This window comes from Rhinopithecus bieti, unplaced genomic scaffold (assembly GCF_001698545.2).
Source record: "Rhinopithecus bieti isolate Rb0 unplaced genomic scaffold, ASM169854v2 scaffold_24390, whole genome shotgun sequence".
In the NCBI taxonomy this organism is placed as follows: domain Eukaryota; kingdom Metazoa; phylum Chordata; class Mammalia; order Primates; family Cercopithecidae; genus Rhinopithecus; species Rhinopithecus bieti.
The window spans coordinates 268,351-283,565 of NW_016811706.1; the positions used below are offsets into that span (position 1 = coordinate 268,351).

The 15,215-nt window shown below is 54.9% G+C and overlaps 1 protein-coding gene across 2 annotated transcripts in view; it reads left to right on the forward strand.

Moving 5' to 3' along the window:
• The window catches only part of FAIM2 (Fas apoptotic inhibitory molecule 2), a 38,201-nt gene that overhangs the window by 10,229 nt on the left and 12,757 nt on the right, over nucleotides 1-15,215 (forward strand). For both annotated transcript variants that reach the window (XM_017894798.1, XM_017894800.1), the window contains 6 exons: nucleotides 3,020-3,070; nucleotides 3,412-3,451; nucleotides 3,981-4,018; nucleotides 4,578-4,665; nucleotides 4,997-5,092; nucleotides 6,743-6,796. In XM_017894798.1, coding sequence (XP_017750287.1) covers nucleotides 3,020-3,070; nucleotides 3,412-3,451; nucleotides 3,981-4,018; nucleotides 4,578-4,665; nucleotides 4,997-5,092; nucleotides 6,743-6,796 — 367 coding nt within the window. The remainder of the gene's footprint in view (nucleotides 1-3,019; nucleotides 3,071-3,411; nucleotides 3,452-3,980; nucleotides 4,019-4,577; nucleotides 4,666-4,996; nucleotides 5,093-6,742; nucleotides 6,797-15,215) is intronic.

Consider the following 15,215-nt stretch of genomic DNA (forward strand, 5'->3'; position numbering starts at 1 on the left):
ACAACAGTAGTGGCAGAGCTGGGATGTGAATTCAGGGTGTCAGGCTCCCAAGCTGTACCACAATCCCAGGGTCTTTGGCCCCTCTGCCCTTCCTCTGGACCCCTTGTCTTGAAAGTTAGAGAGCTATGAACCAGAGAGAAAAGGAGACTGGGCTCTTGCCCTCAGGAAGCTTCCACTCTGGCTGGGGAGATAGAACCCACACCCACATGGACAAGGGTATTATTATTAGCATTATTGCTGAGGTGGCTGACCAGTGACTCAAGTGAGACTGAAAGAGGGCAGGTTCCGAGTGTTTCCTAAGTTGGGCAGGATGGCTCTGCCATTCTGCACGGAGCAGGATGCTCAGCAGCCCCTGGCACTAACTACCAGAAGAGCCCTCCAGTCACTGTGACAACAGTTCCTCATTATTTGAAAACCACTGAAGACCAGGAAAGGGTTAAATTGAAGGGGTCCTACTCACCAAATCCAATGTGCTTGTCTCAACTCCTGCATCTCTTGTTTTTTGAGTTTTTTGTTTTGTTTTGTTTTGTTTTGCATTTCATCCAGAAATATTTGAAGAGCATGTACCAGGCACCAAGCTCTGGGTCAGATGGTGGGAATAGAACATTGATAAGTTGCAGGCTGGCCCCCAGATGCTATACCTGGGTGGGAAGTCACAGGAGCTGGCCCGAAGGGTGCGGCGGCTCAGGCTTTGGTTGAGGTATGCCTGCGGTGCACAGAAGGTGCCCCCCTCTAACCAAGGCCTCAAGTGTCCTTGCCAGTCAGTCCCTTCCAGCAGGAGTAGAGTGTGGCAGGCACGTTTCCAGGCAGCAGAGCAGGTTGTGATGAGAGGGGTGTAGTGGAGGGGCGGAGTGCAGTGAGAGAAGGGCTGGAGGGGTGGGTGGGAATGCATTGCCTGATTGCTCAGACAAGGCATTGCCAGGTCTTTGGGAATTTTACACAGGGAAGTCACATGATTGGATCTGCCTGCAGCATGGAGGGTGGAAGGCAGGGGGGCTCCTGCAATACTCCAAGCCAGAGAGAGAAAGAGGTGCCCTGACCGCAAAGAGTGATAGTGGGTGGAGGGAAGAGGGCAACTTTGCTAACTGCCTGGGTAGAAAAATCAGCAAGTCCAGGTGGTTAATTGGGTGTAGCAGAGTGAGAGTTAAGGATGATGCTGAGGTCTCTGATTGGGTGATTTAGAGGATGCATGACATCCTCTGCAGGAGGGAATGCAGGAGACGAAGAAGGGGAGACAGGGAGTTCCCCTCTTGCTGAGTTCCCCTCTTGTTGAGTAATGCTCAACAAGTAATGTTGAGCATTACTTGTGTCTGAATAGTCACGTCTGCCCAGTAGGCAGTTGGAAATTAGAAACTAGGGTTGAAAAGGAAAATATAGATCAGAAATATGGGTGAGCAAGTCATGTGGTTGAGTGAGCCCACCTAGGGAGAGCATGGGGGAAGAGCTGGAGAGGACCCCACATCGAGGGAACCACGCAGACTGAGAGAGACCCTGGAGGAACTGAGGAGTGTGAGGGAGGTAGGAGGGACCCAGGGTCATGAGGAACTAGGGAAACAATGATAGTGACCAGATGTTGAGAAGCCAGGCAAGATAAGGACTGACAAGTATCCACTGGACTCAATAAGGTCCTAGTGATGTGGCAAAGCCAGCTCCTGTTGAGTAGTGCTGAAACTGTGTTTGTTGGGTTGGGAAGATGGAGGAGGGGGCATGGTGAATGGAGACCACTTTTTCATGAAGCCTGGCTGCAAGAGAGGATGAAGTGGCAGTAGCTGGAGCCAGGGAAGGTGTTGGTTAAAGATGGAAAACAGCTGAGGAGGCTTGTGTGGGAGGAGAGGTACCAGTGGAAAGATTTAAGTAATGGAGATCCCCAGGCAATTAAGGGGGTGGGAGGATTGGCCTGGGATGGGAGGAGGGACAGGAGGGACAGGAGGGCAAGTAGCACCACATGATATTTGCAGGTGGCAGGCAGGGAGCCAAGGGAGCTCACCTCATTTCCAGTCTTTCTGGAACACCGGAGGCAGACTGTGCATGAAGAGTGAGGGGGCCTGGGAGGTTTGTGGATGGAGGAGGAAGCTTGAAATTGTGGGTGAGAGAACTGAGGAAGGATATGGGGAAAGGATGGCAGTGCCATGTTCAAGGCCCATTGGGGGTTGGAAACTATGCATTGGTGGCACCGCTAACCTAGGTAGGCAGGGGAAAGCTCCACCCTTGGGTCCCCAGCCATCATCTCCCACCTCCTGGACTGGCCTCTGCCTCCACTACTCAGAAAATCTCAATCCTCCATCCCTATCTCTGGATTGCCCTCAAGCTGCCTGCTAGCCTCTCACTGGACATGGCCACCTGATATAAAAATTCATCCAACAGGTGCCACTTCCTGATTGTGCCAGGTGCTGGCAGGACAGACGAGGGCCTTACCCTTGCTGAGTTTACAATTTAATAGGCTAGACCAACAGTAAAATAACTAACAAGATCTCTCCAGGTAAATGATAAGGGCTGAGAAGGGCCTGTGTGGGGCAGTGGTTATGAGCAGGGACTCTGGAGCCAGAGTGCCTGGGTTCTCATCCTGCTTCTGCAGCATGGTAGCTGGATGGCCTTGGACAAGTTGCCTGACCTCCCCGTGCCTCAGCTGTAAAGTAAAGATGTGAGGATTACGTTCATTGATACTCATAAAACACTTTAAACTGCCTAGCACGTGGAAAATGCTGTATATGTGCTTTTAAAATAACAAGAGCATCTGGGGAGGCCACTTTGGATTGAGTGGTCAGCAACAGCTATCTCATGTGACCTGTTTCTATCTCATTCCCTGTTTCTAGAAGCAGGCTCGTCCCATCGTTTTGCTCTCTTTTGGAACTGAACCACCACCCTGCCCACTGTTAGGTTCTAGGATGACCATGGCCTCCCCATCCCTTCCCGTCTGGCTGCCCTGTGGGTGGGGGTGGCAGAGAGTGGCATAAACAAGGGGTCTCGGGGGAGAGCCCAAGAGAGGCTGGCTAATTCACCCATCCGTCTGTCTCTCCAGTGCTGTGTTCTTTGCAACCTACCTGACCCTGGCTTGCTGTTCTGGACCCAGGTATGCTAATGGCTTGAGGAAGAATTTGTGGGAATATGAGCAGGATCATGAAAGTTCTGGCCCCAGCCTTGCCTGCCACCAGTGAGCTGTGCACCCCTGAGAGGGCCCCATCCCTCTCTGGGCCTCTGTTGAGCAGGCGGCCCCTCCCTCCTTTACTTTGTGTCTCTGAGGTAGGGAGAAGGGGGATGGAGAAGGGAGCAAATGGGGATGTGGCTGAAGGAAGAGGCTCTGAGGAGTGTGGAGGGGGTTGGTCAGAGACCCCCTCCCTGCAGCAGTGACACAGCCTGCTCCCACTGCCCCCACCCCCCACTCTCCCCTGAACTCTGTGGCTTGCCTTGCAGGAGGCATTTCCCCTGGAACCTGATTCTCCTGACCGTCTTTGTAAGTGATCTGGGGTGTGCTGAGGACAGATGCTGAGTGGAGATGGAGAAAGAAGGGAAGCAGGGTGGACTGAGGACCAGGAAGACTGGGCTGGGGATGTCCAATGTGAGGTCCCTGGCATGGGGCAGGGGTGTTTTCACCCCACTTCTTCCACAAACATATTCCATCTTCTCTTTCCAAATGGGCTTAATCTCGCCCCGCTCCCCATCCACTGTCTCTTTTCATTGTGAATTTTTTTAAGGCGTTTGCCTGAGGCATTCTAGAGCTATGGTAATGAAGAAGAGTGGAGGGTCTTAGAAGCAGGGAGCAGGGCTGCAGAAGAAAGGCACAGCTGGCACAGAGCCTGAAGCTGGCAGTGGGGACACTCCTTAGCCAGGCCTGACTCCTGAAAGTCAGTATGTGTGGGGGTGACAGAGACAAAGAGTTGAGGGGTACCTGCAAGGGACAGGGACCTGGGCTGGACCTTGAGGGTGCCTGGGCCCCCGCAGTCTGAGTTTGGAGCATTCCTTTACCTTGCTTCTCCTTTCAGACCCTGTCCATGGCCTACCTCACTGGGATGTTGTCCAGGTAAAGGGAGCAGATGGAAGGAGAGGAGGACCGTAGGCCAGGCTTGGAGCCAGGCACTGGCCACACCCAAGGGGCGCTGCCCCACACGCCATACTTCCTGGGAGCATGTGGATGGGGCCCGGGCTCAGGCATGCAGGAGGCTTTGGCCTAGGGTCCTCTCCTTGAGCACTCAGCTGGACAGCGACCCCAAGACCTGGCCTGGTGGATAGGGGGAGGGGAGCAAGGTGGCTTCTCCCAAACTGTAGCTTACAAGCCCCCAGACTCATGACCTGCAGTTACTTGTAAACCACCTCTGGGTCCGGCACAAATCCCTCCCCACTCCCACTCCCACTCCCACCTCCTCAAGATCCTTCTAATTTGATTTGGAGTCAGCCTGTTGGGAGGGGCAGGGCCCAGCAGAAAGGCTGGGGAGGCAGACAGAGGGATCTGGGGAAAGGGCACCAGATTAGGGCCAGGGACCCCAAGACCAGGTCCTGGCAGAAGAGGGGGCCCTGCTAGGAGGGTGGGGGAGACCAGACGCCCTGCCTGGGAGCTGACCCCTTGGCCTGACGGTCCTCAGCTACTACAACACCACCTCCGTGCTGCTGTGCCTGGGCATCACAGCCCTTGTCTGCCTCTCAGTCACCGTCTTCAGCTTCCAGACCAAGGTCAGCTTTGGGGCTTGCAGGCAGGGACCCCCGGCCTGAGGCTGAGCAGGGGAAGGCAGATAGGGTGTGGGGGGGCTCAGAGCTGGGACCCAGGGCTGGGGAGAGAAGTAAAGGGGTGAGTTGGGTCTGGGGAGAGGGAGACAACCTGGTGAGGGTGAGGAGGGGAAGGAATGCCAGGTTCTTGGAGTGAGCACAAGACTGTGGCCTGCTGTATGCTTGTATGCCTGTATGCCTGTATGCCCATACAGCTTGGCCCATACAGGCTTGGCTGTAGTTGGGGTCCCAGGAAGGTCAGGCCGCTCTGGCAGCTGACCCCATCCTGTCCCCGCAGTTCGACTTCACCTCCTGCCAGGGCGTGCTCTTCGTGCTTCTCATGACTCTTTTCTTCAGCGGACTCATCCTGGCCATTCTCCTACCCTTCCAATATGTGAGTCTCTGGGTCCCCGGCAGGCCCCACAGGGAGGAAGGGGCCCCACTGGCCCAAGGTGCCGTTCCCTCCCCTGCCCACCAGGGAAGTCCAGGAGCCAAGGCCCCACAGCCTACCATCCTGTGCGGCCCCTCCTGGCACCTGTCACAGGCGTGCTGGCAGTGTAAGCAAACAAGGAGGCTTTTCTTGTCAGGCCTGGGTACCTGCCTGGCTCCACAAGCCACATCCGGCTTCACTTTTCCCATCCTCCTCTGTGGGGTGGAGGTGAGATTGAGGGTAGGGTGTGGAGCATTTAAACCCTGGGCAGGGAAGGGAGTACCGGGGCTCCATGAGGCCCACCAGACCCAGAAGGGCCTGAGGAAGGGTCTTCTGGGGGCTCCTGTGGGATCAGCCAAGTCCAAAGAGGTAGAATCTAGCTGGCCAGGTAGGCGGGAGGTGGGGCAGTAGGGCATACCCACATCCTTAGAACGTCCACCAGCTGGTGGCCAAATCTCGGCTCTTTTAGAGGTGTCCAGCCTGCCCTGGGGACTTAAACTGAGACTCTGCAGGCACCCGGGCCCCTACATGTGGAGAAGGGGCAGATTGGGGGCATCGCAGGAAGGCCCTGAGATCTGAATCCTGGGAACCCAGGAGATGAGCTGTTGGACTGCTGCTAGGGGCCCAGTGCTTACACCCCTCACCCCTATAGCCACACGTGGTGCATGGTTCCCCACTGCCCTTTTCTAGCAGGGCTGTGAGCAGTAGTCCTCACTTCCCCCTCCCCACCTCCATCCTGCCCAGCCCCAGCCTCCGGGCACTTGGCGTCCATTCCAGGATGTCAGGATTGGTGCTGGCATTTCCTTGGCTCTTCCCAGGATCCTGTTGACGAAGGGAGGGGCCAGAGCTGGCCTGGGGGCCCTCTGTGTGTCTAGGATGGGGAGGAGTGTTACAGGAAGGGGCCACAGAACTTCAAAGAACCCTTTATTGATCCTGGTCTGGTTGATGGGATGCCTTTGTTTCCGAGTCTTCTGGAGGAGGGCCCCATGGAGGGCCCTAGTGCGGTGCCTCCAGCAGAGTTTTCCCCACAGCTGGCTACTCCAGACCTGGAGGGAGACTCAGGGGGCAGAGGGTGGGGAGGTGCTGTTCCAGCCTATGCAGGCAAGCCCACCATCACAGCTGGCAGAGACTCCAGATGCCCCCACACACACCCCTGAGGTCAAGTCTTTGTCCCCTTCGTCCTGAGTTCTTTGCCTCCAAGGCACAGCCCAGGAGCGCCCTGACACAAGGACAGACAGATCCTATGCTGGACAGGGATGAACGCACCCTGGGAGGTGGGAGCAGCCTCAAGCAGTCCCAGGCTAGAGGGAGAACAGGGCCCACCGAGAGTCATCTTCATCAGCCCTGAGCCCGGGGCTATGTGCTGCGGGAAGAAGGACCAGGCTGGCGGGGAGTTCTCCCACCAGTCCCACCAGGATCACTCTTATCCCATGCCGCACTTCACCCACCCTGGGCACACAGAGATTCAGGGTCCACTGTCAGTCCTGGGGCTCCTTAGGGAGCACTGGGCGGGGCTACCCCATGTGCTCCATTCTCTAGACTGAGCCCTCCTCCCTGCCCCTCTGACTGCTGCCCCTTCTTGTCATCCCTAAGCCCATTTTTCCTCTGCCGCAGGTGCCCTGGCTCCATGCAGTCTATGCAGCACTGGGAGCGGGTGTGTTTACATTGGTGAGTGTGGTCTGGCTCCTTGGCAGACGCCTTCCCAGCATCCTGACCATCACCCCAGTCCCCTTCTCCTCCCATCTTCCCCACGGCCCTCCTCCCTGGATCCTTGGGAGCACCTGCGGGTAGGGCTAGGTCCAGCGCTGCATTTGTTTGTTTGTTCGGGGAATTCAACCTGGTTTCCAGGACAGACCAGCTGACCTGGGCAGGAGAGAAGATTGTAACAGCAGGTTGGAAGCTGTAGACAGAGGCAGAGCTGGGAAGAGGCACCCTTTCCTTCAGGGGAGAGGCAGCAGTGCTTGAGGACGCAGGAGAGTGGGTGTATCCTGGCCATGTGGACCAAGTTAGTAGTTACCCTCCTAGAGGCAACTGGGAAAGACTTCTTGGAGCTAGGGGGATTCTAAGCACCCTGAGAGAGAGACACTGTTAGATTGAGCATGTTCTTTGCTCTTCTCACGAAACAGAATGTTGATAATGATGATTATGGTTGGGATAACAGTAACAGCTAATATTTATTGAACACTTGCTTCCCCCCAGCCAGCTCTCCATATGCATTTAATCGTCGTCTTAAGTCTATAAGATAGGTTCTACTGTTAATAAATTAAGATGGGGAGGCCGGTCATGGTGGCTCACGCCTGTAATCCCTGCACTTTGGGAGGCTGAGGAGGGCGGATCACAAGGTCAGGAGATCGAGACCATCCTGGCTAACACAGTGAAACCCCGTCTCTACTAAAAATACAAAAAAGTAACCAGGCATGGTGGCAGGTGCCTGTAGTCCCAGCTACTCGGGAGGCTGAGGCAGGAGAATGGTGTGAACCCAGGAGGCAGAGCTTGCAGTGAGCTGAGATCGCACCACTGCACTCCAGCCTGGGTGAGAGAGCAAGACTCCCTCTCAAAATTAATTAATTAATTAATTAAGATGGGGAAACTGAAGCTCAGAGATATCAAATAACATGCCCAAGGTCACACAGCATCCTAGGAAGTGACAGGGCCAATCTGGGAACCTGGACTGTCTGGTGTGAGTCCCCCTTGGGGTCTGAGGCTAAGTGGGGAGTGGCTGGAAGCAGATGCCCAGGAGATGAGATGACCAGGGACAGACACCTGCCTGGAGCTGCCCAACACAAGCCTTCTGCTCAGGTGGGCTCCACGCACCCGAATGTGATCGTGTTCCAGGACCCACCCAGGTGGGCAAGCTTGTACTGGTGACGTCCTCTTGGGAAGGCATTCAAGGTCAACATTTATTGACAATGGAAGCAGTGACCAGACTCTCCCCTCCCTAGCTGGAACGTTCAGCTCAATACAAGTGGCCAGAGTTGCAGCTTAGTCCAGATTCCGGAGGCTTGTGGGCAACAGGCTGGCAGGGCTGAATTGGGGCACGGGATGGGGAGAGAGCAGTGAGCAGAGGTTTTGGGGGATTTGGATAGGGATCAAGCCTGAGTGGGGGTGTGGCAGGTTCATTCATGTGTCCTTTCCACAGGTCTTTATAGAGCACATACTGTGTGTGATGTGCAGCGTGGCTGCCCAGATGCCTGGTCAGCAGGGAGAGAGCAGTGCATGGTGCAGAGTAGCACACAGCCAGTATTGTAGAATGAATAAATGACCTCCAGGCTTGGAACTGGAGGGCTGGGATCTAGTGAAACTCCCAGCCTTCTTCTTACAGATGAGAAAACTGACCTCCAGAGAAATGGAATGATTTGTCCATGGTTTCCTGGCAAGATAATGGGTCGATGTGGCCTTGATCAAGACTAAAGTGTCAGCTTATTCCAGGCTACCTAGAACTTCCCCAGTTTCAGCACTGAAAGCCTCACTTCTTGAGGAGCCCTTAAATCCTGAGCAAACTGGGAGCCTGGTCACCCGAAGAGACTAACTTTTCTCAGACCCTGCACCATGCTCTTCCCTCCAGGCAATACTTCCTAAAGAAAGATTTCAAAGGATGGTGGGGAATTGAATTAGGTGAGAAAGAGGAGGGCCACATTCGGGAGAGCTAGTCTGGGCAACAGCACCTGGACGCCCTAGAGGGAGGCATTTGCAGGGGAGAGAAGAGGGGTCAAGCCAGGGCAGACAGGCTGGTGATGTTGGAGGCAGTGAGCACCCATGGGGGCCGGCCGGGGAGTTTACTTGGCTTCCCGTGGATCAGGTCGCAGTGAGTGTGTGAACCACCTGAGGGAGCCATGCATGCAAGTAAGGCTGGGTGAATAGTAATCCCTTATATTTGTTTGATAAGCCCTAGTGCTATTAAAATAATAGCAATAGTCCCCACCCTCTATTCCACCCTTGATGTTTTACAAAGCACTTTCACACCTGTTACTTCCCTGCATCTCCACCACAGTCTGGCCAGGGAGTGGGGGCAGGCAGCCCTGATGCTGTAAGACTCACTTTCCACATCTGAAGCCCTAGGTGTTAAGGGGCTGGCACAGAGTTTTTTTTTTTTTTTTTTTTTTTTTTAAACGAAGTCTTGCTCTGTTGCCCAGGCTGGAGTGCAGCGGCGCGATCTCAGCTCACTGCAAGCTCTGCCTCCCGGGTTCATGCCATTCTCCTGCCTCAGCCTCCCAAGTAACTGGGACTACAGGCGCCCACCACCTCGCCCAGCTAATTTTTTGTATTTTTAGTAGAGACGGGGTTTCACTGTGTTAGCCAGGATGGTCTTGATCTCCTGACCTTGTAATCCACCCTCCTCAGCCTCCCAAAGTGCTGGGATTACAGGCGTGAGCCACCACGCCCGGCACAGTCTTATGGCCAGTAACAGGCAGATTGAGGACCAGCGCCCAGGTGTCCTGTGCCCAGCCTGGTGCCATTTCCAGTGCCCCTGTGGTTCCCTTCAAAGAGGACACCTTCTGTGGTTCTGCTGGCTTGGAGTTGGGGAGAGGCTGAGGAGGTCTCTCCAGGAATTTTCCTCTCTCTCTCTCTCTCTGTCAGTCATCAGCATTGCCCTCTCTACTGGAGTAGTTCCATTAACATAGGAACACTCTGCAATTTCTCCCACCTGAAAAAAACCCACAAAACACTCTTGACCCACATCTCCCTTCTCACTCCTGTCCCATTCCCTGCTCCCCATATACAGCAAAACTCCTTTTAAGAGAACCTCCACTCACTTTCTCCAATGGCTCTCCTCCCTCTCTTCTTCTTCCCTACTCTCCTCGCAATTCCTTTCCCACCCATTCTTTTTTTTTTTTTTTTTTTTTTTTTTGAGACAGAGTCTCGCTCTGTCACCCAGTTTAGAGTGCAGTGGCACAATTTCCACTCACTGCAACCTCTGCCTCCTGGGTTCAGGTGATTCTCCCGCCTCAGCCTCCTGAGTAGCTGGGACTACAGGCAGGCACCACCACGCCCAGCTAATTTTTTGTGTGTTTTTATTAGGGATGGGTTCTTGCCGTCTTGGCCAGTCTGGTCTTGAACTCCTGACCTCAGATGGTCTGCCCACCTCAGCCTCCCAAAGTGCTGGGATAACAGGCGTGAGCCACGGCGCCTGACCATTCTCTCTTGATCCTCTTAAACACACTCTCATCCAGGTTTCAGGGACCTCCGTGTAGCTAAATCCAGGGACCCAGTCTCAGTCCTAATATTGATGGACTCCCAGAAATATTGGATACAACCGTTCCTTCCCTCCACCACCCTCCCCAGAGCATCTTCGTCCCTTGGTGTCCAGGCCACCAACGGCCCAGGCTTTTCTACAGTCTTCTTGATCAGGCGTTTCTACAGCCTTCTTGATCCTGCAAAGGGCTGACTCTTCTCTTTCTACCCTGCTCCCTCAGGTCCTCAGGCAGCCTCAAAGCTTTGAATGCGATATTTTATGATGATTACTCTAACATTTACATCTTTAGCCTAGATCTCTCTTGAATTCCAGACTAGAATTTCCGGTTGCCTAATGAGGGTCTGCATGAGGAAGTCTCATAGGCACCTCGGACTTCACATGTATAAAACCAAGCTCCTGCCCCTTCCCCGGGATGCCTGCTTTTCCCAAAGCCTTCCCCATCTTCCTGTAACTCAGAACAAATGCCTTGGTGACACCTTCCACTCCTCCCGTCTCCTCACCCCCCACATCACACCCCAGATCAATGCTGTGGCCCCTACTCCTATCCAGAATCTGACAACTTATCTCTACCCTCATGGCTACTCCCTGTCCCAGCCCCCGTAGCCTCCAGCCTGGGTTGATTGTTGCCATGGCCTCCTGCAGGCTGCCCCTATGCCCTGTGTCTATGCGGGGCACAGCAGCTGGAGTGTTAGGTACCCTTGTTCCTCTGTTGAGCATCCCCCAATCGCTTCCCACAGCCTGCAGGCCCTCTCTGACCTCCCCACTCTCCTCTGCTGTAGCCACACTGGCCTCGTGCTGTGTGATCATGGCAGGCTCTCTCCAAACCCAGGGACTCTGCACCTGCCTCTGTCTGTTCTTAGGGACTGCTCATAGCCCTCTCTCCCATCCTTCAAGTGTGTGCAGTTCTGTCCCTCCCTCTTCCTCCCTACTCTATTTCCCTCTCTCTGTAGCGCATCTCATTCTGACACACTGTCTATTTTTCTTGATGTATTGCTCATTGTCTGTCTCCCTCCAGCAGAATCTAAGTTCCTTAAGGGCAGGGATTGTAGTCTGGCTTGTTCATCACTGCAGCCCCCGTGCCCAGAACAGGGCCTGGTACATAATACGTGCCCAGGAGATGTTTGTGGCATGAACGGATCCCCAAGAGGTGTGGCAGGGGCCAGGGCCAGGCCCACAGAGGTACAATCAGAGCAAGGCAGAGAACACACAGGCTGTGTGGTTGAATTCAGCACTGCCCATCAGTCTTCTGTGAGTCACAGGGTAAGGGGAACTGCAGTGCCAATTATCTTATTAGGAGATCAACACTTCAAAGGGCCCTAGTCGGGATCATCCTGCAGGTTATAGAAACAACAATGGAGAGCACAGGGCCAGTTCCCCCGGCTCCATCCCCTGCCCATGTTCATCTGCAGCTCCCCTGGGGCCCGTGGGGCAGGGGAATGTTGATGAGAGGGGCTTCGAGACTCATTCCCTTTCCCTCCTCTCAGTTTCAGGTAGATGAAGGCCCTCAGAGGCCCAGCCCCATAACTAAATCCCTTTACCCTCCCATTAACTCGAACTCAGAAACATGCTGACCTCGTCCTGACCCTCAGGCCTGCAGACTCTGTGGTCCCCTAGCTCCAGTGTATCCCATAACCAGCACCCAGCACCCCCTAGTCTCTCATCTCCCCATTCTGCTGTCTCCCACCATACCCTTTGGGGAATTCTCAGCACAGTGGGGGCCACTCCCAGCCCTGTAGCCGAGCAGAGCTGCACACTGCACACTGCATGCAGGCGTCCCTGCCATGTGTGCCGCCTTGAGGAGGCTGTGCAAGAGTGGGGTGAAAAGAAGTGGAGGAGGAGGCCCCAGACCCCGAGGGAGACCCTCCCCTCAACTCCCACCAACCTGAGCTTTGGAAGCGCTGTGAGAATCCAGCTTCGAGAATCCAGCTTCTCTCCCGGAAACATCAGCACCTCCCTTGAGATTCTGCCATCTTTGAGGGCAGGGCCGCCCAGTGGAGGGGGCAGCACCTGAGGGGATGGGAGGCAAGGTTTCTCAGGGCTCTGGTCCAGCTTTGAGGAACAGGCCCCTCCAAGGCCTCACCCATGTCAGCCTTAGTACATTCTCAGGGAGCCTTGGGATTTTGGCCTCACCCCTACCCCAGACCCCTCACTGGATGCCAGAACCCAAATGTGCCAGGAGAAGTGGGTGAGCCAGCTGAACAGCCCTGACCTCAGAGTGGCCGAATCCTCTCATTCCCCCTAGTGCCCTGTCTTTGAGTGCTTTTCTGTAGAAACTCATGGAAAGTCACACAGGGAGCATGAGGGTCAGGCAGGGCTGGTGTGATGGGGCAGGGAATGAGGTGGGGGCACATGCCTGCAGCTGGCTTCTAGCCGCAGCTGAGACTCCAGGGCCCACGGGACTTGAGACAGGTTGCCGCATCTCGGAGTTGGTCCTTCCTTGGGGAAGCTAAGGTCTCTGAGCCCCCTAAATCGAGAGCCCAAGTCCCAGAGTCCTCGGAAAGTAATGAGGCATAAGACATTAGAAATTAGGTGATGGGCCCAGTGAGAATAGACCTCTTCACTCCCTGCCCAGCCTGGCCGATTTGAGGACCTTGGCACTGACAGTTGCTAAGAAACATCACAGTTGTCGTGCTTTAAGGAAGATTAGGGAGAAGCTGAGTGGACAGACCAGAGGCTGGGAGACCATTTAGGAGGTCACTGCAGTGTCCCAGAGCTGGAGTGGGGTGGGGGCAGGGAGACTGTGCATGGTCAGTACTGGATGCTGCAAGCCTAATGGCATTTGGATGAACAGAGCTGGAATAGGAAGATGCTCAGTAGGGGTGCTGGACCTCCAGTTCTGATGTTGACCACTATGGAGAGACATAGAGCTATCTGTCCTCAGTCGCTGGAAGGAAAGCAGGGCTGAGACCTCAGAGCTGGCAGGGACCTGCCTGACGCAGCTGCTGCTGAAGCTGAGCATGCGCTGAAGCCAAGACAGCACTTCCAGAGAGACACACACATTCACGCATATACACACATATACACACTCTCACATAAACTCACATATACACACGCACATACCCACATGCACACATACACACTCATATACACACATCTATATTGTCTGTCTCCCTCCAGCAGAATGTAAGTTCCTTAAGGGCAGGGATTGTAGTCTGGCTTGTTCATCACTGCAGCCCCGTGCCCAGAACAGGGCCTGGTACATAATACGTGCCCAGGAGATGTTTGTGGCATGAACGGATCCCCAAGAGGTGTGGCAGGGGCCAGGGCCAGGCCCACAGAGGTACAATCAGAGCAAGGCAGAGAACACACAGGCTGTGTGGTTGAATTCAGCACTGCCCATCAGTCTTCTGTGAGTCACAGGGTAAGGGGAACTGCAGTGCCAATTATCTTATTAGGAGATCAACACTTCAAAGGGCCCTAGTCGGGATCATCCTGCAGGTTATAGAAACAACAATGGAGAGCACAGGGCCAGTTCCCCGGCTCCATCCCCTGCCCATGTTCATCTGCAGCTCCCCTGGGGCCCGTGGGGCAGGGGAATGTTGATGAGAGGGGCTTCGAGACTCATTCCCTTTCCCTCCTCTCAGTTTCAGGTAGATGAAGGCCCTCAGAGGCCCAGCCCCATAACTAAATCCCTTTACCCTCCCATTAACTCGAACTCAGAAACATGCTGACCTCGTCCTGACCCTCAGGCCTGCAGACTCTGTGGTCCCCTAGCTCCAGTGTATCCCATAACCAGCACCCAGCACCCCTAGTCTCTCATCTCCCCATTCTGCTGTCTCCCACCATACCCTTTGGGGAATTCTCAGCACAGTGGGGCCACTCCCAGCCCTGTAGCCGAGCAGAGCTGCACACTGCACACTGCATGCAGGCGTCCCTGCCATGTGTGCCGCCTTGAGGAGGCTGTGCAAGAGTGGGGTGAAAAGAAGTGGAGGAGGAGGCCCCAGACCCCGAGGGAGACCCTCCCCTCAACTCCCACCAACCTGAGCTTTGGAAGCGCTGTGAGAATCCAGCTTCGAGAATCCAGCTTCTCTCCCGGAAACATCAGCACCTCCCTTGAGATTCTGCCATCTTTGAGGGCAGGGCCGCCCAGTGGAGGGGCAGCACCTGAGGGGATGGGAGGCAAGGTTTCTCAGGGCTCTGGTCCAGCTTTGAGGAACAGGCCCCTCCAAGGCCTCACCCATGTCAGCCTTAGTACATTCTCAGGGAGCCTTGGGATTTTGGCCTCACCCCTACCCCAGACCCCTCACTGGATGCCAGAACCCAAATGTGCCAGGAGAAGTGGGTGAGCCAGCTGAACAGCCCTGACCTCAGAGTGGCCGAATCCTCTCATTCCCCTAGTGCCCTGTCTTTGAGTGCTTTTCTGTAGAAACTCATGGAAAGTCACACAGGGAGCATGAGGGTCAGGCAGGGCTGGTGTGATGGGGCAGGGAATGAGGTGGGGCACATGCCTGCAGCTGGCTTCTAGCCGCAGCTGAGACTCCAGGGCCCACGGGACTTGAGACAGGTTGCCGCATCTCGGAGTTGGTCCTTCCTTGGGGAAGCTAAGGTCTCTGAGCCCCTAAATCGAGAGCCCAAGTCCCAGAGTCCTCGGAAAGTAATGAGGCATAAGACATTAGAAATTAGGTGATGGGCCCAGTGAGAATAGACCTCTTCACTCCCTGCCCAGCCTGGCCGATTTGAGGACCTTGGCACTGACAGTTGCTAAGAAACATCACAGTTGTCGTGCTTTAAGGAAGATTAGGGAGAAGCTGAGTGGACAGACCAGAGGCTGGGAGACCATTTAGGAGGTCACTGCAGTGTCCCAGAGCTGGAGTGGGGTGGGGCAGGGAGACTGTGCATGGTCAGTACTGGATGCTGCAAGCCTAATGGCATTTGGATGAACAGAGCTGGAAT